The sequence below is a fragment of the Trichomonas vaginalis genome, chromosome I (assembly GCF_026262505.1).
Source record: "Trichomonas vaginalis G3 chromosome I, whole genome shotgun sequence".
NCBI classification, from domain to species: Eukaryota; Parabasalia; order Trichomonadida; family Trichomonadidae; genus Trichomonas; species Trichomonas vaginalis.
The window spans coordinates 8,736,830-8,764,001 of NC_067203.1; the positions used below are offsets into that span (position 1 = coordinate 8,736,830).

A 27,172-nucleotide genomic window follows, 5' to 3' on the forward strand; every position below is an offset into this window, starting at 1 on the left:
ATGCTTATTTAATTTTGGATATTAAATAAATGTGATTTATCAATAATTTTTGTTCAAGAATATATTCAAAATGAAGAATTTTTAAAAATAAAGTTCTTGAATATCTGATAAAATTCGAAAATCCTAACATAAAATTCGATAAATATCGATACTGATTTGCCATTTCATATAAATTGTACCGAAATAACATATCAGATTTCATATCGAAATCTTTCATATTTTAGCATTGTGGTCTATGAATATCCCCTGCACTTTGATTAATTAATTAATTATTTTGCTATGTGAAGTTTTATTAAATTTATCATTGTATGACCGGAATTTATGCTACCATTGAAGGTGGTAAATTCCGGTCAATTCTTGAAGCGATGCTTGAAGCTGATGTATCAATAGAGGATAAGGAATCAACAGCAATGCTTGTTTGGCATGATTCACTGAGAGAATGTGATTTCTTTGGTCCTCTTAAGCCTTGGCAAATTGTAAATAGGATCCCAAGCATTAACATTATATGTAGAAAATGTCCATATACTCGAGTTATCATGAGAATGCAACCTCATTTTCCAAATCTTTATAATTTCCTTCCGAAATCATATATATTGCCAATTCAACTCAAAGATTTTCTCCATGAACTCCAAACATCCGGACAGACGTATATTTACAAGCCAGATGGAGGTTCTAAAGGAGTTGAAATTCTTATATTCAAATCAGGCGAAAAATTTGAAGTTCCTCATGAAAGTTCACTTGCTGTTGCACAACAGTACATTGATTCGTATCTTATTGATGGTACAAAATTCGATTTAAGATTATACGTTTTAATTGCTTCAATTGAGCCTTTACGAATATATGTTTATAGAAATGGCCTTGCCAGATTCTGTTCTGAGAAGTTTGAAACAGGAACTGCCTTCAGCCAACTCACAAACGTTTCATTAAATTCCGAAAACCCTGATTGTGACATCAGTGAGATTTCCCAGCTTGTATCCGATATATTCCCTCGCATGGAAGCAATGGGAGTTGATGTAAATGCTGTTTGGGAGAGAATTGACAACGCAATTGTATCTACCGTTATTGCAGCCCACGAATTCTTAGTTAGATCGGAGGAAATATACTGTCCGAAGACAGGATACTCCCGCTGCTTCCATTTGCTTGGATTTGACGTACTTCTCGACCGAAATCTGAATCCTTGGATTTTGGAAGTCAACAACCGACCATCTCTTGATTATTATAGAGGTAAAGAGCGTAGAATGAAGGTTGGCGCTATCAGAGATGCAATAAAAATCTGTTGTCCGCTTCATCATGCACAAATGGCTTTGGCTGCGAGAAAATGGGCTTGGGACAAAGATTCCTGGTTACAGTTTGTCAAAGAAACACCAAGTCTAATAGAAAATATGGAACTTACAAGAAGTGATGTAGAAAAAAACACTTTGTTCCATTTGGTATATCCATCCAACCATCCCAACGCTAAAGAATGGGAGAAAGCTTTGGAAATGACCCGTTCAATGCCTCTTGAACTGCTTCCTGGAATGAAATTACCTGAATCTATTCTCAAAACACTCAAATATGTATTTTGATTGCTATTATTAATGTTATTTGTATAAATTGTGCGTTTATGTATTTTAATTATTTATATACGGATAATGTTTTTCTAACTTCTCAATTCAATGCAATTTAGGCTGACAGTCAAGATAATTGTGTTTTCACTCATCTCATACAATTATCTTCATCACCTTTTGAGAGAAATCAAATGAAAAATCAACAAAATGTGATAAAAAGAAAGAAATGTGAACTGTCAAAAGTTGTGATTTTCGAGAGAATTTTAAATGTAGTTTTTTCATATGAGATTAGCCATATATTATATACTCCATTTTCGCTGGTGGAGTTTGTTAACTGTCTGATGTTTTGGGTATGATATGTGAACTGTCAGTATATTTGTGATTTTTGTGAGAAAAAAATTTGCCACCATAGTGATATTAAAAAATATAATGGTAATCGTCAAGTTAAAGTATCCAGAGATCATGAGGGGTAATATAATTAAAGATGACCATGATCTTTCTATCATAATTAACAAACAAAACATGACTTCTTCAAAATACATTTCAATCATCAGTTCAAAAACTGCATATGATGCGTATCGTCTTGATCAGAGATTCAATTCATTAGTTCTTGATCTAAATCTGTCTTGCAATGATACATTAAAAATAATTTCGGATCTTTTCAAGAGTGGAGAACTTGTTTATGAAAACGACAGAAAACACAATAGAGACATTTTCGAGGTGGGTTTAGCAATCGGAAATGAGTTCCTCATCAATGTTTTCTGTGACTTTGTCAAGACTTATATTGAAATCAACTTAGAAAACTTTTACGACATATATGATGCTGCTTCAGTTCAAAATGACACAAATAAGATCAATGAGTGCATTTCTTTCTTTGCATCGAGGATGAGTTTTCTCAAAGAAGAATACAAGATAGAAACAATCAAAAGATATGGATACGACTTCTTTGAGAGTGTATTGATATCTAAATCTCTTAAAATATCAACAGAAGACTCTTTATGCAAAACGATCATCTCTATGAGCAAACATGATAATATTTACTTCGAATTACTTAAATATGTCAGAATCGAATTTTGCAGCAAAAATGTTATTGAAGATATTTCAAACTATGCAGAAGCAAACAAACTTGAATCTATTTCTAGTCAAATCTTCAAACGTGCACTTCTTCAACATCCACCATTTCTTCATAAACTAGAACTTTCGCCAATCAACGAACTTCACAGAAATGACATCTCAGATGAAAATATAAGAAAATTAAGAAGTTTAACGAAAGCAAAAGAAAATTTTGGTAAAATATATGAATTACTTGCAAAGGCATCAAATGAAGGAGATCTTTTAACAATCAAACTTGCAGTTGATGAGAAATATTCTGATGTTCGTGGTGATTGTGACTATAATATGATCCTTGAAGCATCATATAGAAATAATCTTTCTCTTGTGAAACATTTGTATATAAATGGTGCTGATATAAGAAGTAAAAGTACAGGCAATTGGACAACCCTTCATTGTTTTTGTTATAAAGGAAACTTATAAGGAGTTAAATTTGCTCTTAACTTCATAGATATTAATGTTAAATGTGATTGGATTGATACTCCTCTTCATGGAGCAATTTATAGTAATAATTATGATGTTTGTGAATATCTATGTAATCAACCAAATATAGAGAAAAATGCTAAAAATGATCAAAATCAAACACCACTTGCATTAGCAATAAGTTATAATCATCAACGAATTGTAGAACTTCTTCGAAGTAAAGGATTTACAGAATGATATTTATCTTTATCTTGATAATTATAATTATTATTTTTGATATAGTAAAAAACAACAATTTATATTAATAAAAAAAAACATATTTATTTTATAAACAAATATATAAACAATGATTAAAATGTTAGAATGGTGATGAAAACAGTGATTGTGATTGAGATTGAGGAACAGAGATGATTAGAGGTCTTCTTTCAGAGTTTCGAGAAGAAGCTGTCCAAAATGCGAAAATTGGGATATCGCACTGATTAAAACCTGATTGTTGTAACAATGAGTTCAATTCCTCTTCATTTGTAGATATTCCCTTTGAAATAATATTACACTTCGATATATTTCAAATGGAATGATTTATTTTATGCTTTTTGTTCATCAACAAAAAATCAAAGATACAACCCAGAAGCTAGAAAAAAATATATCAGTTTCTGATAATATTGTTAGCTTTAAATTATATTTTTAAATTTATTGTAAAAGAGATTTATTAAAATATAATTTACTAAAATACAAATAACAACACAACTAGTTCAATGAGTGTTTAACGCGATTCTTGATTATTTGAACATCGAATAATAAATGCAAACAAAACGAATAATTGACAACTATATAGTCATTTATCCAGTTATTTTTGGATAAATGGCATTGCCCCAGTTTCTATAACCTGACAAATAATTTGCTCGATTTCGTCTTTTGATTTGTTTGGGAGGAAATTGCGAAGAGCAAATACAGTGTCATCATATGTTTTAATAAGTTCATCTGCAAGATTTGGATCATCATTAAAATCATCAGTAATTTCTTTTGACATTAATAAATATCCCCTTTTTTTTCTTTATCCCCCTTTTATTTTTTACAAAAATTTTGTTATCGATAAATTCTGTCACTTTTTAGATATGAGTTCGAATTCAACTTTCTTTGGTATCATATTCAGCTATTGGAAATCAAGAACACCAGCCGAAAGATTCCTTAGGGATGTCAATGGAGCCTGGATTGGCCGTGTTGTTTACTCTCCGACTTCAAATATTGGAGATACTGATTATCAATCAATAAACGTTACATTTAACACAGAAGAATCAAGAGGATTCTCATCAATAGCTGCATCTTCACCCGATAAATCAATTGATAGCCAGTATTTCTTCAAAATCGAAGATAATAACCAATCAATGCTCTCAATTACAAACAGATTTGACGAAGAAGTCGCATTATTTAAGTTAAACTATACCGATGGTGTATTTACAATTCGTGGTCGGTTTATTCCATCAAATGACGCATTAACTGGCTTATTTAAGGGAAGAAACATGATGTTCACAATAACAGATCAGTTTACAGACAATATTACAACTATTTTGCTCGAATCAACCACTCAAGAAAATATTTTCCATTATTACTATCATATTTTCTTGTTCATCATGGTATTAGTAGCTATTTCGGCAGGACTTTACAAGATGTCTGATTTATCAGATATTATTAAACCAGATGAAGCCCAATACACTCAAATGGTTAAGCTTCAAGCCCAGCGCGATGCAAAGATCAAAGAAGCTCGCGAATTATTAAAGAAGATGGAAGAGGAAGAAGCCAAACGTAAAGCCCAAGAAGAAGAAGGAAAAATTAAAACTGAATAAATTATTATATTAGATTCTCTGTTTCAAATCACTTTCTTATTTTTTACAGCTAATTTATAAATCTGTTTCATCTCAAAGAATCTATATTTCCTAGTTTTTTTCAATTTTCATGAGTATATTTGCGCAAATCTTTACACAGAATGGGCCATTCATATCGTTAACTATTATCATATATAAATAGCTTGCTAAACGCTGGATAATAGACCTTAAGATTCCAGAGTTATCGAATTAATTCCAGTTTTATGAAATAATCATATTTTAAACGCGGTTTTTTCATATGAGACTAGCCATTTGCAATATACTCCATGTATGCTGGTGGAGTTTGTTAACTGTCTGATGTTTAGATATAATATGTGAACTGTCAGTATTTGTGATTTTTGAGAGAAAAAAAATTGCCACCATTGTGATTTAAAAAAAAACATAAAAAATAATGGTAATTGTGAAATTGAAGTATCCAGAGATCATGAGGGGTAATATAATTAAAGATGACCATGATCTTTCTATCATAATTAACAAACAAAACATGACTTCTTCAAAATACATTTCAATCATCAGTTCAAAAACTGCATATGATGCGTATCGTCTTGATCAGAGATTCAATTCATTAGTTCTTGATCTAAATCTGTCTTGCAATGATACATTAAAAATAATTTCGGATCTTTTCAAGAGTGGAGAACTTGTTTATGAAAACGACAGAAAACACAATAGAGACATTTTCGAGGTGGGTTTAGCAATCGGAAATGAGTTCCTCATCAATGTTTTCTGTGACTTTGTCAAGACTTATATTGAAATCAACTTAGAAAACTTTTACGACATATATGATGCTGCTTCAGTTCAAAATGACACAAATAAGATCAATGAGTGCATTTCTTTCTTTGCATCGAGGATGAGTTTTCTCAAAGAAGAATACAAGATAGAAACAATCAAAAGATATGGATACGACTTCTTTGAGAGTGTATTGATATCTAAATCTCTTAAAATATCAACAGAAGACTCTTTATGCAAAACGATCATCTCTATGAGCAAACATGATAATATTTACTTCGAATTACTTAAATATGTCAGAATCGAATTTTGCAGCAAAAATGTTATTGAAGATATTTCAAACTATGCAGAAGCAAACAAACTTGAATCTATTTCTAGTCAAATCTTCAAACGTGCACTTCTTCAACATTCGCCGCTTCCACATAAACTAGAACTTTCTTCAATCAATGAACTTCACTGGATTGACTCACCAGATGAAAATATAAGAAAATTAAGAAGTTTAACGAAAGCAAAAGATAATTTTGGTAAAATATATGAATTACTTGCAAAGGCATCAAATGAAGGAGATCTTTTAACAATCAAACTTGCAGTTGATGAGAAATATTCTGATGTTCGTGGTGATTGTGACTATAATATGATCCTTGAAGCATCATATAGAAATAATCTTTCTCTTGTGAAACATTTGTATATAAATGGTGCTGATATAAGAAGTAAAAGTACAGGCAATTGGACAACCCTTCATTGTTTTTGTTATAAAGGAAACTTATAAGGAGTTAAATTTGCTCTTAACTTCATAGATATCAATGTTAAATGTGATTGGATTGATACTCCTCTTCATGGAGCAATTTATAGTAATAATTATGATGTTTGTGAATATCTATGTAATCAACCAAATATAGAGAAAAATGCTAAAAATGATCAAAATCAAACACCACTTGCATCAGCAATAAGTTATAATCATCAACGAATTGTAGAACTTCTTCGAAGTAAAGGATTTACAGAATGATATTTATCTTTATCTTGATAATTATAATTATTATTTTTGATATAGTAAAAAACAACAATTTATATTAATAAAAAAAAACATATTTATTTTATAAACAAATATATAAACAATGATTAAAATGTTAGAATGGTGATGAAAACAGTGATTGTGATTGAGATTGAGGAACAGAGATGATTAGAGGTCTTCTTTCAGAGTTTCGAGAAGAAGCTGTCCAAAATGCGAAAATTGGGATATCGCACTGATTAAAACCTGATTGTTGTAACAATGAGTTCAATTCCTCTTCATTTGGAGGAGTTCTCGTTAAATGAATCAAAGTAAATCTGGAAAATCTTTCTTTTACGTTCCTTATTGCGTAGTTTAGACGTAACCAAAATGTTCCTTCATTATGTTTGTCGGATAACTGGAATTTATTGATGCAGGACTTCTCCGGACACTGTTTTCCCTGAAATACTAAAGAATCCATGTTCAAAACAGAAGCATATGATGAATCTGCGCCTATTATGTTCTGTGCAACAACAATTGTCGCTGATAAACAGTCTGTTTGCTTAACAGGACAATTAAATTGTAAAATGTCGTTTTTCCATCGGAAAGGTGACAAACTAGCCAAGGAATAAGCTAACGGCTTCCAATTATCGGGGGTTGAGGACACAATTATGAGGGTTTTGCCGGTCATGATGGAATATAAGGAATTTTTCAGTAAATTGTTCTTGTAGAGATGGAGAAGACCTCTGCCTTCTGGTATTTCGATGTTTGGAACGTAGACACTCGTTGCAATGCTCGGCATATAAAGTTGTGTTGCAATTACTGATGTAGGAAGCGAAAGGATGTTCAAAATAGAGAAAATCTGATTCTGTAGCACTGGTAGATCAATCATGAACTCTATTTTTCTTAAATCGTAGTTAATTAATTCAGTTGCGTATTTTAAGCATCTTTCTTTAGAAATTTTAACTGAATGAGTTTCGATTGTAAAGTTATCGCGTATTTCTAATAGTTTTTCGAGTTTTGTTTGGAAATGTAGCTTCGCATTTTCATCAATTGTTGTATTCTTTAAATATTGAGTTATTGCTTCGATATGAGGATCTATTTCTGCTTTGAATAATGATGCCGCGTTTATTCTTGCTTGATCAAGTATATTTAAGAGTTTATCATTATATAATGAGTTTATTGAGTAAATAATTTCTGGTTTTTGAGTTACAACTGTTAAACAGATTGATCTTGTGAATCCTCTTGCTTCAATATCGGGAATTAATGCATATATAGCGCAAAATGAGAAATTTTCGAAAGATGAAGACATAAATGTTGGTTTTGGAAATGGTTCTGATGTTGGAGCGATATTAGGAACTGACATAATATACCACATTAAGTCGAATTCCGTCTTTTGCTCTAAATCTCTGTATCTCCAAACAACTATAGGTTGAGAGTTTTGCAAAAACTCAAAAAGAGCACAATAAAGAGTTTCACTTGTTATATTGTTGAACTGAAATGGTGAATCTCTAAATGAGCCCGTAGGAGGCTTTGAATGTGGAGAATCACTCATTTTTGCCAAAACTGGGGATATTGGGTGTGCCCCCTCTCTAAATCAAATTTTTGTTTTTAGCAATATTTGGTGTCTATGTCGCAAGCCCTCCTCTTCAGATGCCTTTTTGAGGTTTCAGATTTTTCCAAGAAAAATTCAAAAAGAAGGATATCAATTAAAATAATTTGAAAATTAACTTCGAAATTTTGATTTCAAAAAATTTTTGGAATTAAAAAGATCAATTACAAGAAAAACTAAATCTACAACTCGTTTATATTTTTAAATTCCTATTGACATGATAAATAAAATCAAAAATATAAGCGAAATTCATGAAATTTATCAGAGTTAACAATTTTATTCATTCTATTTAAAAGTATAACATAAAAAAAGTTATTCAGTTATGAAAATGCTATTCTCAAAATTTTCAAATAACCTTGTCAAAAATCTCAAAAAATGAAAATTGATTTTCGATCTATGACTGGATTTACACTTTCAATAGATATACCACCAGGTGCAACAGTGTTAGATGCAAAAAAGCAAATCGGTACAATGCGATATCAAGAATTTGAGCCACTTCAACTTGTTTATGGTGCATCTATACTTGAAGATTCGACAAAAATAGAAGATATCAATTATGCTCCAAATACATATGTAGTTTTTCATAACTTACGACGTCCAAAATTAATACAAAGAGAAAAAGTTGAGGAACCTCCTCAACGTCCTGAACCACAACCAGAAATCATAGAAGAACCACAACAGCCTGTTCAAAATCCACCACCAGTCGAAGAACCGATCCCAGAACCTGTTTCTCCAGCTCCAGAAACAGAAAATCCAGAACCTAAACATCATGAAAGATCCGCAAGTAAAAAGAAAGAATACAACTTCGATCCTCCTAATTTTGATCAACTTATCGCTCAACTTTTAGAAATGGGCTTTCCAATCGAAAAATGCAAACATGCTTTACGATCTTACAACTACGAAGTTGATCGTGCAGCAGATGCACTTCTTACATCTTTATAATTATTGTTAAATTTTGTTTTGTTTGAATAAATTTAGAAAAATTTCGAAAACTATGTGTAAAAGCCATCACAATTTTTTTGATTCTTTCAATGTATCGAATTTATTGAAATCAATGCTTGTTCATTTTGATGAAAAAGAATTGTAAAGATTACCAAACTGTTGACGTAAAGTGTGGCCTAGATTTAATGGTACTGCTTGAAAATGTCTAAAGGATACGAAAGTTCCACGAGCACAACATATAAAAGCACTATAGAATTGCTTTTTTCAAGGATTCACATGAATAATTTTATAGCAATATAAATTTTCGATTTTCACGCAGATGAAATTATTTCCATTGAGTGTATGTATGCTTATTATATACTTTAGTCCATATGAAATCATATTATTATTGGAAACTTCTAATAGGCTTTTTATAAAAAGAGATAGAAACACCAAAACTACTTCATAATTTTTTTTATCTCAACATTGATTTTTTTAAAAGGTACGGATACTAGCTTATAACCAAAATATTGGCCTCAAACCCCAGCTACAGATTATACACATTATGCACATATCCAGATACAATTTCTGAGAAGGTTGGATATCTAATGATTTATATTAAAAAAAACTTTTAATAATTTAATAATCTGAATATTTGCAACTAAAGCGCAAATATATCAATATAATATTTAGTCAATCTAAAACTAAAATAAAAAAAATAATTCAATCTTGGATTTCTTCTATATATCCGAAGAATTCTATAGCATTCAGACAGAACTGATATAATTCCAAAGACGGTTTCTTAAGCTGGCTTGCGAGTTGTACTATTCTAAACTTTGAATAAGGTTCTGGTCGTTTTTTGACTTGGAAAGAAGCAATTGCATTAGAAAAGTTCATATCATCAGAGTTTACAACCTCATCGATAATTTCCCATGTTTGGCCGTCGTCGTTCGATCCAAAAATTTTCCAAGATCTTGGTTGCGACTGATTTGGATATTTCATTGGAGAAGCGAACGTATAACCAGTAAGAATAACACGATGCTTGTAAAACGTGATTTCTATCCATTGATCGTTCTTATTAAAACCAGATCCGTTATAATTATTCCACCAAGGACTGATATCTTCGTATTCAAGCAATCTAGGAAGGAAGCGAGACTTTGGACCACCTCCGCCATCAATAAATACAATATTCTCAGAACATGGATTCTTTCCGTAGGTATTCGTAAGAGCTTGGAAGATTCCGTTGAAATATTGGCCAGGCTGCTTAGGATACTCTTTGAAATGCGAGGATTTCGGAAGAGAAATCGGATTTGACTGCGGAGTAAATGTATTAATCGAATTATTAAATTGTGGCCTAGTTTGGTTATTGTTCTGATATCCTTGTTGTTGGTTCTGTGACCAGTGCCTTACGTGAGGCGATTCTTCGGTTGGAACACTATATACTAATCTATTGCAAATTGCTTCCCATAGAGCTCCTCCTATCAAGTCAGGCGTAATTTTAGAGTATAGTAAATGCATACACGAGGAATCTAAATCTTCTAAAATTAAATGAGCAAATAATTGAACGTATTCAGGGCCATGCTTTTCTACCAATCCATTCATCCATAAAAATAGAGATACTTCGTTCTCGTAATACAGGTCTTGTTTCCTTAAAATTTCATCTAAAATCGGTAAAGAAAGATCCATTAGTTGTAATTGCTGCTTCAGTGCTTCGAATTGGAGTGCGGCTAAGCTAATCTGAGGAAGAACGTAAAGTGGATCGGATTGACGTAATTTTTGGAAGAAATCTGGCTGAATACCGAACTTTTGTATATAATTCGACGTCGTATCTAATAAGTGCTGGTTGTCGAAAAATGCGGCGGCAGTATTAAAGAAACATACGTTTTCGTTAGTAATATTGATTTCATCTCCATACATATATTTAATTAATTGCTGCAAATATCCAAGAGGATCGGCTCCAGGATATTCTATTGAACGCTTGCATGGATCATTTAGTATTAACAAACGAACTTTTGATGAAAATTCAGAAAGAACACATAAATGAACTTTATAACTTGTCTGAGGTGAACCCTTTACGCGAATTTCGAAATCACATGGAAGTGATTTTAAATTAGAAGGATGAAATTGAAGAGAAAAGATTTCAACAGGTTTCATTATAGAAAAAAGTGACAGTTCTGACCAGCATCAAAAAAAGGCTCAAATTAGAAAACGATTTTTTGCTGATATAAATTACCCAAAATGCTTGATAGCTATACGAACACACTTCAAATCGTGATAATGTCTCGTTTTACAAGAAAAGATCTTTACTAAACAAATCATTTATTGAGGATAGAGCTGATATACGATTCTCTAATCTTTGTTTTTCTTCGCCTTGTGAACAAGTTGAGCAGTGATCTTCATGCGATAAGGTTTCTGATTAAATTCACCCACAGTATCAGTAATACTTCTTTGAGGAGCAATATTTACAGGTACGTTTGTAACTGTGTTTTCTTTTGGTATCTTCTTAGCAATGTTTAGAGAATTTTGATCAACATTTGAATTTTCACTTCCCTTGACAATTTTGGACTTTGGTTTTTTGTCCTTCTTTGATGAGTCGTGCGGGTTAAGCTTGCTTGATTTCGATTGGGATGCTTCTTCTTTGATGGTTGTAATTTTATCGACGGACTTTTGTGACATTCCTCTTTGGAGTGATGAACTACTTGAGTCCTTCCTTACTACTGGAGCTTGAATGTTTTCTTCATTGGCGCTTTCACTTGCGAGGAATTCAAATCTTTGCTGCTCTTCCTTTGCAGCATTGATTCTGAGATCTTCATCTTGCTTTTGCTTGCGTAGTGCATCAACTCTCATCTGTAGTCCATTTCTTTGTTCGATAAGTTTAGCATTTTGAGCAGCGCCTGCTTGTATTTCTTGAGCAATTGCAGCGTTTTGTCTCTTCTTCTCATCGAGAATCTTAAGTAATTGATCTCTCTTAGCCACTGCTTCTTCAATCTTCTTAGTAATTTCAAGAATTTCTGGATTAACTTTGTTTTCGGATGATTCACTATCACTATTGTCATTGCCGTATAAAGCAGATATTGTATATGAGTCGTTATCCATTGCCTCGGTTAGATCTGCAATTTTTGATTCGTAATAGTCTTGCATTTCTCTCATTCTTACGAGCATTTCAAGACGTAACTCACATCTGATTCGTGATTCCATTTGGGATGGTGTTTCTGCCGGTTTTTCTTCTTTGGCAACAACATTTCGTTGAGTTGGTGTTACAGAACATAAGTTTTTTAGCTTTAAAGGAGATTTCCCTGTTGGTGTGACCTTCTTTGATGATGAAACTGCGCTTTTTTCAGTTTTCCTGTTTGGGGTAACACGGGGAGACTGTTTTGCCTTTCCAAGCATTGTTAAACGTACAAGATTTTATTATTTCAGAAAAAAAAATTATTCGTTAATCGAATGTCAAGATATATGAAACTCCTTGTCTCCATATAAAATAACAAGAAATCTACTTAAATCTTGTAAAACTAATCCCATGGAGTCATTTTCAATCGAATGATTATGGAAGTGCATGAGATATTGCTATAGTAAAGTGTGAAATTCGATGGGTCAAGTTCATTTGTGATAATGTATAATTGATTTAATCAAATATCGGTTTCATCTACAAAATCATTCAATCAATAAAGTATTCTTTTGTAATTAGGTGTGACAATACTAAGGCGAGTGAAATTCGTCTGATTAAGCAATGTTTATTATTATCATATCATAGATTAATTGAGATTTTTGATCCGACGATATCATTTATTTGGTCATATCGGGATATTTTTTTTGAGAGGAGTATCCCGTTGGATTATTTCAAAATAATTACGTCTTACCTGTCTTATGATAAATAAAGAATGGCAAAATTATGAAAATGAGTACCTGAACTCTTTATTGGATGAAGTATCAGATATGAGCTTATATAGATTCTCAGTTGCCAATCAAAAAAAAGTAGAAGAAAAAATTAATCAATTTAAAAACGACAAAGATCTATTAGCATTAAGATCCTTTATAAATGAAACAGTTGAGCAGGAATTTAGCGAAAAATCAGAACAAGATCTCGTTTTAAAGACATTTGAAAAAGTATTGGGCAAAATTGAAATTCAAACCGAAAATACTAGAGCAACAAACAATACAGAATATAAGATAGAAGTTCCTCCAAAGGATTTGTATTTCACAAAAAAGAATCTAATTCAAAATTTGAAAGAAGAAACATTGAAGGAAAGAAACGACATTCTTAATGATTATGCAAGAAAATTACTCAAACGTGAAGAGATTTCAGCAGAAAAAACCTACGTAAGACAATTAATGGATTTGATCTCTGTTATAGATTCGCAAAACTTTACAATAACACATGGAAACAGGCCACCAAGCTGATTCATGCATAATTTAAGTTCTACAACCGAATAATTTAAATTTGCAGGATAAGACGAATAAATGACAATAGAAAAAAATTATAACAAGAAAGGAAAACAAGTTCATATAGTTTAGGTTATTTATTTTAATTTTGTTGTAATCAAATTCCAAATTTAGTTAACCTTAACACCACCCATTGAACATTTCTACGAAAAGTCAAGTATATAGAATAAGTTTTAGAATAAGACAGGAAATTTTTGAAAATCTCTCCAATAACTGAGGGTTTTCCAGTAGATCCGCGCAAAGCTAAGCATATACTACAAACATTGTAAACGTTTGTTTATGTGAATCGAATAAACTTTTTGTTTGCTCTAAAAATTATTTCAATTTATCTTTTTTAAAAATGATGGTTTTCATTAAGTTATCTCGACAGCTTGCTGATAAGAGAAATATATTATAATTTTTGTTCCATATTAAGTTCTGTCAAAATGTAAGCTATTCAATTCTATCGTTGGGGAAAGTATCACAAATCTATCAATTTTTTTGTAAAAGTATACAAAAACATATGGTGTTCAATTAGTTTATAATAATATAAATATTAAGATTATCCAAAATAAGAAAAACTAGGTTTTGAGAACACTTTTGAGATGATAATCAAAATAGAGGTAGGGCAACGATAGGTCAAAAAGGCTTCTCTGATAGATTTCCTTGCCTTTTGGATATGCTATAATATATAGCCTAGCATGATAGGATATGATGTCAAAAGTTAGAAGATAACTTAGGATCTTGAGAAAAATGAAAAACAAAAATTACATAAAAAGAGAAAAATTTTATCTAATTTGTTTTTTTGGACCGAATAAGTAATTTTATTGAATTTCAATACGACACATAGATTTTATTATTAGTAATAAATATAATGGTTTACTATTAACAAGGAACCTAAACTAATGAAAATTTGATTTCAAATATTGTATATGATTATCATAGATTACCAAAATATATTGCTATTTATGAGGATATAATATTAATTATTAGTAAATCGTATAAATTTAATAAATATACCATGAATATTGAATGAATTTCTTGAATTTAGGGGTAAAACGCGCTTTTATATGATTTAGACAGAGAATTTATGAGATGTAAATAACACAATAAAGGTTTATATTGAATATTTTCTAAAAATAAATCGAAATTATAAAAAACAATACATTTATTCATTGAAACTACTTGGACAAATATGAAACAAGCATTCAGGCAATTCTTTTGAGACTTCAACGCATCTGATAATTTTTATATAACTTCACCTCTTATGCTTAGAGTGGAGGTATTGAGATCGTATAAGTATAGATGAGCTCACATTCAGATATGATGTGTGAACTTCTGTTTTCACTGCAATTTTGAATCAGAATAAACTCAAAACAAGAATAAAATGATATACTCACTCTCTAAATGTGTTCGAGATTTAAAGTTGTATGAATAAAACGATTCATCTTTCGAAGCCTCCCATTTAATGAGAGACTTCGAAAGATGAATGTATTCATGTAGATGAAATACTATATATGACCATGTGTGATACTAAAGATATCAAAATGTTTATTTTTAAGTGCAATAGAAGGGTTATCTCTCGTAAAATCTCAATTTAAGGAAGATTTAGAAAGAACTCCTTTCCTAAGTAGATAGTGTGTGGTTTCTGTCTTTTGGTTGATCAGGAACTATGAAATTAAGTCGGACAGAAAGAAGTTCTTTCCAAAACAGACTCCAAATGAGTTGTTCGAAAAGAACTTCCTTCTGTATATGGATAATTGTAGTTACCGCACTGAAGTATGTGATTGTGATGATGGAGTTCTCGATAAATCTAAAATCGGATTAAGATTAATTGAAAACTCAAGTAATTCTTTGAAATCTTGTGTTGTCTGGCACTATAATAACCAAAGAATGAGAATATTATATTGAATGATGAGTACGTGTGCTCGGCATTCGCCGAGCGAATTGAGTTTAACGTACTATGAAAAGTGACAAATTTGGGCTTTTTTTCTAGGGTTATATGATCTCTTCCTTTATGCTCAATACGACAGAAATGAAAGAATGAATTTGTACTCCCTAATTGATTACTACAATCTGTATCTATCTTTAACATAGAATTAGCTGCATTGTGATTTATACTCCAGAATTATTCAATTTAAGATCAACCTCGTAAATTTTAATCATATTGCACCAATACTCCTACGTTGAGATAAGAACATGATTATACATACCAAAGCCCCATATTAAAAATCAAAATTTAGCACCTCCATTATGCAACCACATTATTCGTCGCAAATAAGTATATTTACGCATATTATGATGCATATTCACACAACTCGTATACATGAAAAGTTATTAAAATCAGACAAAATTATTGCAATAAGGAAAAAAAAACAACTTTATTATATATGTTAGTAATGAATTACAAATATTTCTACAAAGAATGCTCAATACTTCATATAATCTTCGAATATTTCTTATTACAAGTTAATACATTTTGACTCGAACATGATAAACAAAAGCGACACGCTGATTACTACATTTATGAAAATATAGTACGTTTCCATTCATCTGTTTACTTGTTTTTGTTGGAATAAAATCATTTTTTTTTTCTTTCATGAAATAAGAATTTTGCTGCGAAAGCAATATCTCTAACAATAATTAATACATTACGTCAACTCTGGAATGAGTATTTATCAAATATGATATCAAAATCAAAAATTAGTTGTTTTTTATGAGTAAAAACGATGTAAATTGATTATTGTATTTGACTAATTATCAAATACTTTGATTTTCCAAATTTTTTTCGAAATTGATTTTTTCATGTGAAAATTCAAATTGTTTAATTTCATTTTTGAAATTTTGAATTTTTTTTGGAATTTTGAGTTGATCAATTCAGCAGAATTGATAATGCTATTGCTTTAGGGCATACCACAAGGTGATGAATAAAAGGTGAACATTAACAAATTATTTTAAATCACAAATATCATCCTCATCAACTTTAATTCTAAAAAGAACTGTACTGAATTATGAAAATGCATGATTTACATTATTAAAATCTTTGAATGAAAATAGTACAAGATAAGTTTTTATTCATTTTTAATTAGATTTAAACGAAAAACTACTCCATATTAAAATTTAAGTCGAGAAATCGTATTTTGTTCTTATTTGTTAGCATTTTGTAGACATTCTAATCTTGAATTAATTTGTTACATGATATTATTAACAAATTTAACTGAAAAAATATGTTAATATGGAATAAACCATGATTATATAAGCTATCAATGCTATATATACATATGTAAAAGATTCATATTAACTCAATTAACAAAAATGATAGATTTTCATAAAGGTTCAATCTAGGTTCGTCCGAAAATTTTGATTTTTATATAGAAGACATAGTTTCATATACATAATTAAATTTTCAAACAAATTTGATCATACCATTTATTAAGCAGGATAGTATATTAATTACTATCAGTATAAAAATATAAAAATGATTATATTTAATTATTGCATAATTTAGTCAAAGAGTTATAAGCCTCAAGTGATTGTTATCACCTTCAATGCACGTATACTTTATTGATTCATAGATATTTAATCTATGTTTGACATGTTGTTGTCGTCATTCGTTTTGTTCCCATTCTTCCTAAGTTAGAATTAGAGAATACACCATCCACATCATCTAATTTGGTCCTCAGCGATAGATTGGTTTATTTTGGAGGAGTCCCATCAGACAGTTTTCGAGCACCAAATATCAAATTTTAATGTATACAAATCTTTAGTGATTTATCTCTTTTATGATGAGTAAAAGGTTTCTGCTCATCAACATTTGATTTCCGACATATATGATTTCTAATTGCAATTATTTACTTTCTTTTTATAATCTAACTCTGTGACTCATACCATAAATTAATTATTGGAAAGTGTCAATATGTTTGGCACAACGCATGGCGGAAGATACCAAACCATGCAGGGAATATGATACGTTTAAGATTTCCGAACTTTTTTTCCAAAAATTTTCTATCGTTGCCCTACCTTTATCAAAATATTTTGATTGAAAAATAATATATTATTTATCAGATATAGAATGGATTTTTTCAAATTTAAAAATTCTGAAAAATAAACAGTTTTGTAAAGTAAAAAAAATGAAAGAAAACTCGAGACCTCATATTCCAAATGAATGGGTAAGATATATGTATGAAAAACTTGAAAGTGGTGAGTTAACATACGCAACAGTTTTGAAAAAAGTTCCATATTCTTATCAAAATGTTACAATTTTCAAACAAATTTCAAGAAATACTCTCAAAAAAGCATTCAAAGAAATCGGTGGTACACCAAAAATTAAAAGTGGTCCTCCACAAGAGGAATTAACTCCAGAATTAATTTTGAAGGTTCAGAATTCTTATGAAAATTACAAATGTGGAGTTCAAAAATTGTATTGGACTCTCAATATGAATCCAAAACAATTTCAAATCAGTTACAATGCAGTTATTAAGGCAGCAAAATTTCTGGGAATTTACAAAGAAAAAGATAAAAGTAATCCAAAAGCATATTATGTGGATTATGAAGCAATTCTTCCAAATACAATCTGGCATGTGGATATTCATTTTTTGAAAGAACCAGAAACTTTACCGGTTTATGGAATAATTGATGACAAAAGTCGTTATTTGTTAGCATTGAAATTGCTTCGTAACAAAAGTTCAACAGAAACTTCAAAAGTGGCAATTGCAACAGTTCAAAAATATGGAGCACCTTTCTGTTTCTGGTCAGATAACGGTAAAGAAAATGAGGGAGAGTTCACAAAATTTTTGAGTACTTATGACATTCAAATCAGAAAATCAGCTCCATACATGCCACGTCAAAATGGCAAAATTGAACGCCTCTGGCCATCACTGGACAAAAATGCTCCAAAGTCTTCAGAATTTGAGAGCATCAATCAGGAATTGGAAGAATTCAGGAAAAAATACAATGACATGCCACATGGCGCTCATCCAAAAATTGGAGTTCGACCATACACTCCAAGAGAGGTTTACAACAAATTTAAGAAATGGACCAAGGATGATAAACCGCTCTGGAAAAAATGTGTTAATAAGCAGTGGGAAGTTGAAGAGATTCCAAACTATTGAAATATTCTATATTTTTTCAAAAATTCTCATTCAAATTTGAATTTGGTTTTCAAAATTATGAATAAACATTATTTTTATTAAACTTGATTTTTAGCTCTAAAGAATCAAAAGAATTTAGCGAGAAAGAATATGCAGCTCACATAGGGGTAGATAAAGATATATCTCGAAAAAAATTGAATTTATTGTAAAGAATGAAGAAGTTCATTTTAAGATTGAGTTGATTTTCAACCAAAACGAGAGAGCATGCAGGCAAATGAAATTCGAAAAGTGAAAGGAATGACATATGCAAAAGAAAAGATTCAAATAACGCAAGCGAAATATAGATCAGTTAAAATCACAATAAAATTTCGATCTTTTCTACAGGGAACTAAAGGCTATGAGGCACTAATATATAATCAGTGCCTCATAGCCTTTAGTTTTTATTAAAACGAGAAAACTTGTTCGCAATGAAAATTGCGAACAAGTTTTCTCACTTCAGCGAGGGAATTGTTCCTTATGATGCATACATTATAAATATATACATCATAAGGAACAATTCCCTCTAGATAGCTGGGAAACTTTCTCTAAATAACTTATCATTTGGAGAAAGTTTCCCAGCTATCTACTGGGAACTAAAGGCTATGAGGCACTAATATATAATCAGTGCCTCATAGCCTTTAGTTTGTTATTAAAAACGAGAAAACTTGTTCGAAATGATAAACAATTGCGAACAAGTTTTCTCACTTCAGCGAGGGAATTGTTCCTTATGATGCATACATTATAAATATATACATCATAAGGAACAATTCCCTCTAGATAGCTAGGAAACCCTAAATTAACTATTAATCTTTGAGATATTTTTTATTGAGGTTAATACGTTTTTCTAAATAATTAAAATGTAAAATTTTGATTATGAAGTCATCTCTAATATTTTGGCTCTTTAATATATTTGAATCATGATCTTTGAGAAGAGTTCTCAAAAGTATTCACAAAAGCTATTTTTCCTTGAAATTTAAAAATCCTGTTTATCATATATTACCAAATTCAATTCCCTACATATTTCAAAATATTCTATGAACATTTCAATTTTGGAAAAAAACATATTTTTTCAAATATATTTATTATCATATTTCTAATAATATTTCCTAAAGCGTCACTTTTTACTTCCTCGACGATTATTTCCCTCTCAAAAAATTCAATAGCTTACATTTTGACAGAACTTAATATGTAACATTTTAACAGCATTAGGGTGTTGGAAAATTTATTTCCTATGGGGATTGAAAAAACTGTTTATTTATCTTTACACATTCTCACAAAATTTGAAAGGAATTGTGAGTAGAAAAGGATTCATTTTTAAACGACAGATTTTATAATAAAAAATTTCAATTTATAGTTTATCAGGATCTATCTAGTACAATTTTTGATCGGTCAAATTATCATCAAAATTGAAACGAAATAAAGTTCCGCTATCTTTCAATTTTTTTAATCGCTTTTTGTTGAAAATACACTATTTTATCTCCATAAATATTGTAAAATTTTTATAATTGAAGTGAATATTAAAAAATTTTTTATAGATGAATTTGTCGAGCTATTCTCTCCCTAATACATATGAAGAGATGAAAAAGCAATACGACAAATATTATTTTGAATTCTACCACGAAATGGTGCGCATGAGTAATATATCTCTTACCGAATACATCGAAAAATATTTACAATTAGTAGAGAGTCTAGCCAAATCATCCAAACCAGAAGATGCATTTAGAACAGCAATAGCAATTAATTCGCTTCACTCGTTCGGGTACAATAATTTTACCGTTTTATCAAATTTATTTGACAGAATTATACCTCAAAAGGAAATTGAACTTGTCAAATTTACAAGTTGGGTCGCAGGAAATTTAATTCATCATCCAAATTTAGAACAATCTCATTACGTTTCTCATTTAATCAATCGTTTAATCGGCTGGCTTCATTCTCACGGCCGCAGAGAACGCCATCTTGCTGCAGCATGGATGATCTACGAATTATCCGATAATGCTGGCAGTAGCGTCGTAATTTACCTTTCTTCTATCTTATCTGCTTCAAATATACTACTTGTTCATCAATCAACACGTGTTTCAGATGCAACTATTGCCGCATATTCAGCATTTACTACAGCAGTACTTCGTTATCGCAGATCGGAACTTCTGAACTATTTAGAAGTATTAAGCAAGCTCTCATTATCATTACTAACATTAAATGATCCTGCCAAACAAAATGCCGCTATCAGATTACTTACATGCTTGATCGTTCAAGTAAATGATTACTTTACTCCTTTTATTCAAAATTTATGCGGACAAATCGAATATATTTACGAAACATCAACACCTCTTGTACAATCGAACTGCTTATGCCTTGAATCATCCATTTCTTACGCAGATTCTGCACAATTTATGGATTATTTCGGAGATAACTACTTCACTCACGTCAAAGAGATGATTCTTGAATTTACTACAGAGCTAACGAACTCATTAATCCAACTTTCGAAGTTTGTTCCCGATTTTGTTTTGGATAATATGGAATCAATCAAAGAAATCGCCAATTCTTTAGTAAATCACGAGATGTATTCAGAAGCCTTTAGTTTACTTTCATATTTCCTTCAATTTGACCCTGATTCTTTCGTTCCATTTGATTCATCTTTGGCACACAAGCTTGTACAAGCTCCATTATCCATTAATTACAGAGATTTCTTCCTTGTCCTTACATCCCTCGACGACATCTTCCCAGATTACATTCTAAATTCCCTATTTGGAAAACTCCAAAAAGAATTAACGACAGAAACCCCATTATTCAGTCTCCAACTTATTGCAAACATGCCATCAGAGTACTTCCCACCAGATAACCAGCTTTTAATGATGGTTCTTCCATTTACGACATCAAGATCCGTATCTATCCGAAAAACCGCTCCGAAAGCCATTTTTAACATTCTCCAATCGAACGAAAGCATCTCAGCACAATCGATTGTCCTCCAGGAACTACAAAGAGCGATGTCAGACCTCGATTTAAGTGTCAGATGCGCAGTTTTAGAGAGTATCGCCGAATCCTGTCTCGAAGAACTTGCTACACCCAAAGCATTGGAGATGTTGAAGGTTTTCGTGAATGATGATGCTTATTCCGTTCGAATTGAAACAATTAAAATTCTTGGAAATTTAATTGAAATCAATCCTATGACAGTTACGGGAATAATTAGGCAATGCATCATCGACTACTTCTACGCACTCAAGAATATCACATCCATCAGACAAAGAGGAAGAATCGGTCGTTTATTACCTCATATTTTCAGAGCCGGTCAAAAATTTATCAAAGTTTACACGGATATATTTTTGGAAGTATTTTTTGATGTCATGAGTCAAAACAATGTTGAAGAAGAAAGTCCGTACATCAATTTCATTGAAGAGAATAATGATGTTACATTAAAAATAGGATTGATTGAATCTTTGCCATTATTTGCTGTAAACGACAAAGATAAAATTGAAAACAACATTGAACAGATTGTTAATGACTTATGTAGTTATCTACAATTATCTATGCCAAGAGCATTGATTCTTGCTGTTCTTCGTTGTTTGTTTGACTTGTTGACACCTCCTGCCGCTTCTGTAGCTGTTAGATCAACGTGTGCAACAATTTTTAATGCTTGTTCTGCATTGTTGTATATAACTGTTTCAAGAAAAACACGTATAGCAATATTGAGAGTTTTCGGTGCAATAGGTGTTTTGGATTTGCATCCAACTAATCCACCAATAACAACACCTCTTCCTGATAACATCGATGAAGATCTCGCAAGAAAATTCTTCCAGCCAAGTAGAGATTCTGACACCGAAATTGATGAATCATATTTATTGGATAAAAGAAAGGAAGAAATATATATTGGTCATTACGTTATGATGTCATTAGTTAATATATTAATGGACATCTCACAAAAGGATTATCACGCAATTGCAAGTGAAGCAATTGTCAAAGTAATACAACCACAAAAATTGTGGATGCTTCCTTTGATTGATTATTTCGCAAACCAACTTTTGAATTTATTGAATACTTCTAAGGATGATGACACGAAAAGTAGATATGTAGAGATATTGATACCTTTCATTTATAAGGCGGGAAATGTCATTGTTCATTTTGTTCCTCAGATATTTAATTTTGTATTGAATAATGTTCAAAAGAAAAGATATCTTAGTTTGCAGCAAATCAAGATTATTTTAGCTTTGGTTGTTTCAATTCGTGATGCTTTTACTCCTATTTCTCATTCTTTGTTTTGTTTGTTAATAGAAAGTATGGATAATTCTAAGACAAGTGATTTGGAATCTGCTTTATTAATACTCCAAATCTTTGAACAATTGAATCCTTATACTTTCGACCAAGCGAATTTAATTGTTAATCAAGTTTGCGATGCAATTATTTGTGATAAAACAATTCCTGAAGTTGTTGTTGCTTCTTTAAAGGTTTTGTCGAGTTTCGCTCCGACACATAACTTAATGCCGTTTATAGGAATGATCTTAAGATCAATGAGAACAAGTATTTTCTCTGAAAATCAGGCAATTAAAGCCGCTGGTATTGAAATGATGACGGTTTTTGTCAAATCTTATGGCAAACCGTTTTTATTCAGTGCTTCTCCGATCATGACGCAAATGATGGCTAAGAAACTGACATCCGATGAATTTATAAGTGTTGTTACATCAGTAGAAGTTGGGACATATAATGTAACAACTCCTGTTCCACAAAAACCGAATGTTGTTCCTTTGGACAATTCTAATTCAGGATTTTCATTTAATGAAGATTTAATTATGCAAAAATTGTCAAATCCAAGTTTTGGCGAAGAAAGCTATTTAAGACAATGGTTGATTAATTTAACAAGATTAATGATATCAACGAATCCTAAATTAGTCATTAGAGAATGCACAAGTATTTCTCAATCTTCTGAAACTTTCACTTTAAGTATGTTTAACATTGTGTTTTTGACAGTTTGGGATGAATTGTCAAAAGATGGAAAAGAGATGATGGCGAAAACTATCTTAGCTATTTTAGAATCGAAAGAAACATATGAACAAGTAGGAAGAATTCTTTTAACTTTGTTAGTTTTCATGCATAAGATTCAAAAAGATATTCCTATTTCTAAACAAAGTGTTGTTAATGCGTCAATGAAATATGGTTATTATTCATTTGCCTTGAAACTCCAAGAAGAATTATATAAACCAACAGATAAAAAAGCTCTTGAAAAGATAATAAATATATATTTGGAGTTGGGACAAAGACCAAATGCATTGGCAATTTACAACATGTGTAAAACAACTTTGAAAGATCCTGTAATTTTAACAAAATTGCAGTTGTATGATCAATCTGTTGAATACTTGAAAAACAAGTTTAGATCTAAATCAAAAGATCCTAATACTTTTATTTCTTTGATAGAAAGTTACTGTGGATTGAATCAATGGAAATCAGTAATTGATTTCACAGATGAATTCGAGAAACAGCAAAGATCTATTAAGACACAATCATCTCCTCTTTTGGCAGAAGCAGCTCTTCATCTTGGAAAATGGGATATGTTGGAGCAATTCTTGGAATTCTCTCCTGAAGACAATTTCCATTGCAACATAATGATTGCACTCCATGGATTACATACTTATTTGGGAGAAAGATCTCCTGAACAATACCAAAAGATTTCAAGTTGTATTGATCATGGATTTTCTTTAATTGCCTCTAGACCTTTCTCTTTTTGGGCTGAGCATCAAAAAGTTCATAAAGAAATCGTTCTTCAAGCGCAAAAATTAGTTGAAATCGAAGAAATGATGAAATACATGAATTCAACTGATAAAATTGCGTTCGAAAAGAACTGGGCACAAAGATTAGTTACTGCGCCAAGAAACTTCCACATTTGGTTCGAATTAATTTCAAATAGAGTTTGTATAACAAAAACTCGTGATGAAAACTTGATTAAATTCTTTTTACTCAAAAGTCCTGAACATAATGCTCAAATCCACATGAATACATTTAATATTTTGTTCCCAGAATACAATGAAAGATCAGCACCTTTCGTTGATAGATTGTGCAACATCATTGCTAGATATAACTGTGGAGAAAAAGAGAAAGCAATACAAATGATCTCAGAAATGCTTCCACAAACAAAAGATACATTAAGATGCCAATGTTTGTATCTTTATTCAAGTTGGTTGATAGAAACAAAAGATTCATTTGATTCTTTGTTAACTGCGTACCAAAGCCTCGGAGAAGCAGCGAAACTCACTGGAAACAACAAGATACAAAGAAGATTGTCAAGTGAAAACGAACATTCATCGAGAAGAATCTCTAGAGTTACTTCTTCTTTCACAGAATATACTTTTACTCAATCAACATTTTTGAATTTGACATCGAATGTAATGAGAGCGGAAGTGCTTCGAAAATGGGCTTTCGTTGCAGCTGAACTCATTGAAAATGGTCAAAACAATGTCGATAGTTACGTGACAACAGCAATTTCTTGTTTAACAGAATGCGTAAACCAAGACGCTTCTTTCCCTGACGTTGTCCAACTTTTGAACATTTTCTTTGATCACGCTGATCATCCTGATGTTTTCTCTAAAACATCTGAGTCGATTGAGAATTTGCCTCCTCAATTATTGTTGAAGAGTACATTGCAATTGCTTGTACAACTTTCTCATCCATCGAGAGATGTCGCGAATTTTGTTCATGACATCATTTTCAAGATGTTGAAACAACATTACCATGCAATTATTTTTTCGATCATTGTCATGGAAGAATCATCAAATGAAAGGAGATGCAGAGTTGCCTCCAATCTTTTCCAAGAATTCCAAGCAGCAATGCCTCAAGAAGCATCAGAAGTCATCCTAATAAGAGATGCTTTGTTGAGAGTCAGTGTTACATGGTATGATTGGTTAAGACAATTTGTTTTGGACATAAAAGACGCAATTTCCGATGGAAGATGGAATGATATCGTTGAATCTATTGATGACATTGTTCAAACAACTAAAACACCAACGTGTTTGCTAGAAGAAGTTGTTAAACAACAATTCGCAAACGAGTTGAGCCAAGCTGAACATTTGTTGGAAACATTTACTCCTTCGAGTCATTTCCACATGAATTCCTTGATTTCTTGGAGAAATTCCTTCGAATCGGCACTTGCAATTGCATGCAGAGATATCAAATACATCGAGTTGCAATCGATATCCCAAGAACTCTGCCAGATAACTCACTTCAAACTCGCTGTCCCTGGTACTTATAAACCCGAAAAAGAGATAATAAGAATCCAATATTTCATCGAACAATTAATGATTTACGACACGAAACAACAGCCGAAATCATTAGTTATCAAAGGTGAAGATGGATCAATGTATCAGTATCTACTTAAAGGACACGAAGACTTGAGATTGGATGAAAGAGTTATGCAGTTCTTCAGATTGGTCAATTCAATTTTGAAGAAAGAATGTGTGATGAAAGATTTATTGCTCCACACGATGTCTGTTATTCCGATTTCTTCAACGAATGGATTAGTTCAATGGGTTCCAGGCACAGATACATTGAGGAGCGTTATAGATCAATACAGGAAGATCAGGAAATTCGATGAGAAACAAGACGAATTCAAGATGCTCGAGCAAACAATGTATATCAGTTACGATAACATGATGCCGATACAGAAATTGCAAATTTTCAACAATTTCTGTCGAATCAATCCTGATACTGATATTGCTTCTTTCTTCTGGCTGAAGGCGACTGACGCTGAGCACTGGCTAAAGATGATTGATACCTTTGCTACATCGAATTCCATCAACGACGCAATCGGATACGTCATTGGTTTGGGAGATAGACATCCTGGAAATATTTTGATTGATAAAATCACAGGAAAAGTCGTTCACATCGATTTCGGTGATTGCTTCGAGAAAGCAATGAACAGACCTTATCTCCCTGAAGTTGTTCCATTCAGGCTCACCAGAATGATGGTGAAAGCAATGGGATTGACTGGATACAACGGAATCTTCAAATCTTCATTCAGTGACATTTTGGCAATTTTGAGAGAAAATTGGAGAGTTCTCATTTTAGTTCTCGCGATTTTCGTCCACGAGCCATTGATTGAAGTCCCCGATTCTCCGTCAGTGAGGAGAAGGAAACCAGCCCACAAGGTTATGGACACATACATGGCTGGAGGAAAGAGAATCGGAATTCCAAGAAGCGAATCAATGACTGACGAAATCAGATCAGTTGTCAAGAGTAAATTGACAGGAACAGACATGGCGAAGAAGAAGAGACAGCCGCTAACAGTTGAACAACAGACAGAGCTGTTGATTAACTCAGCAACAAGCGCTTATAATCTTTCAAAGATGTATAGTGGCTGGGCACCATTTTGGTAATATTTATCTTAATTATTTTTTTATTGTTGTAAAATTTTTTTTGTTTGTTTTATAAAA

General features: G+C 31.6%; 10 protein-coding genes across 10 annotated transcripts, besides 5 other annotated features; 7 read left to right on the top strand and 3 right to left on the bottom strand.

Annotated features, from left to right (window-relative positions):
- Positions 1–308: 308 nt before the first annotated feature.
- Positions 309–1,600, top strand: TVAGG3_0953810 (positive regulation of cilium movement; the record flags this gene model as incomplete). Its single annotated transcript, XM_001581614.1, has 1 exon — positions 309–1,565. The coding sequence occupies one exon, from the start codon at positions 309–311 to the stop codon at positions 1,563–1,565; it is 1,257 nt and encodes a 418-aa protein (XP_001581664.1).
- A 376-nt stretch (positions 1,601–1,976) lies between these two features.
- On the top strand, positions 1,977–3,363 carry TVAGG3_0953820 (spectrin binding; the record flags this gene model as incomplete). Its single annotated transcript, XM_001581615.2, has 1 exon — positions 1,977–3,080. The coding sequence occupies one exon, from the start codon at positions 1,977–1,979 to the stop codon at positions 3,078–3,080; it is 1,104 nt and encodes a 367-aa protein (XP_001581665.1).
- Positions 3,364–4,195: 832 nt separating this feature from the next.
- On the top strand, positions 4,196–4,924 carry TVAGG3_0953830 (uncharacterized protein; the record flags this gene model as incomplete). Its single annotated transcript, XM_001581616.1, has 1 exon — positions 4,196–4,924. One exon carries the CDS (start codon positions 4,196–4,198, stop codon positions 4,922–4,924), a length of 729 nt encoding a protein of 242 aa, XP_001581666.1.
- Positions 4,925–5,354: 430 nt separating this feature from the next.
- TVAGG3_0953840 (spectrin binding) lies at positions 5,355–6,458 on the top strand (the record flags this gene model as incomplete). Its single annotated transcript, XM_001581617.1, has 1 exon — positions 5,355–6,458. One exon carries the CDS (start codon positions 5,355–5,357, stop codon positions 6,456–6,458), a length of 1,104 nt encoding a protein of 367 aa, XP_001581667.1.
- Positions 6,459–6,816: 358 nt separating this feature from the next.
- On the bottom strand, positions 6,817–8,232 carry TVAGG3_0953850 (uncharacterized protein; the record flags this gene model as incomplete). Its single annotated transcript, XM_001581618.1, has 1 exon — positions 6,817–8,232. One exon carries the CDS (start codon positions 8,230–8,232, stop codon positions 6,817–6,819), a length of 1,416 nt encoding a protein of 471 aa, XP_001581668.1.
- A 426-nt stretch (positions 8,233–8,658) lies between these two features.
- On the top strand, positions 8,659–9,810 carry TVAGG3_0953860 (UV excision repair protein RAD23 family; the record flags this gene model as incomplete). Its single annotated transcript, XM_001581619.2, has 1 exon — positions 8,686–9,231. One exon carries the CDS (start codon positions 8,686–8,688, stop codon positions 9,229–9,231), a length of 546 nt encoding a protein of 181 aa, XP_001581669.1.
- Positions 9,811–9,933: 123 nt separating this feature from the next.
- Positions 9,934–11,558, bottom strand: TVAGG3_0953870 (POZ domain family; the record flags this gene model as incomplete). The annotated part of the gene is made up of 1 exon (XM_001581620.2): positions 9,934–11,364. The coding sequence occupies one exon, from the start codon at positions 11,362–11,364 to the stop codon at positions 9,934–9,936; it is 1,431 nt and encodes a 476-aa protein (XP_001581670.1).
- A 1-nt stretch (position 11,559) lies between these two features.
- TVAGG3_0953880 (uncharacterized protein) lies at positions 11,560–12,600 on the bottom strand (the record flags this gene model as incomplete). The annotated part of the gene is made up of 1 exon (XM_001581621.1): positions 11,560–12,600. The coding sequence occupies one exon, from the start codon at positions 12,598–12,600 to the stop codon at positions 11,560–11,562; it is 1,041 nt and encodes a 346-aa protein (XP_001581671.1).
- A 443-nt stretch (positions 12,601–13,043) lies between these two features.
- Positions 13,044–13,959, top strand: TVAGG3_0953890 (uncharacterized protein; the record flags this gene model as incomplete). The annotated part of the gene is made up of 1 exon (XM_001581622.1): positions 13,147–13,611. The coding sequence occupies one exon, from the start codon at positions 13,147–13,149 to the stop codon at positions 13,609–13,611; it is 465 nt and encodes a 154-aa protein (XP_001581672.1).
- Positions 13,960–14,053: 94 nt separating this feature from the next.
- Positions 14,054–14,095: a mobile genetic element.
- Positions 14,096–15,546: 1,451 nt separating this feature from the next.
- Positions 15,547–15,594: a mobile genetic element.
- A 3,622-nt stretch (positions 15,595–19,216) lies between these two features.
- Positions 19,217–19,304: a mobile genetic element.
- Positions 19,305–19,466: 162 nt separating this feature from the next.
- Positions 19,467–19,551: a mobile genetic element.
- A 363-nt stretch (positions 19,552–19,914) lies between these two features.
- Positions 19,915–19,955: a mobile genetic element.
- Positions 19,956–20,190: 235 nt separating this feature from the next.
- Positions 20,191–27,134, top strand: TVAGG3_0953950 (ataxia telangiectasia mutated (ATM) -related family; the record flags this gene model as incomplete). Its single annotated transcript, XM_001581624.1, has 1 exon — positions 20,297–27,115. One exon carries the CDS (start codon positions 20,297–20,299, stop codon positions 27,113–27,115), a length of 6,819 nt encoding a protein of 2,272 aa, XP_001581674.1.
- Positions 27,135–27,172: the final 38 nt, after the last annotated feature.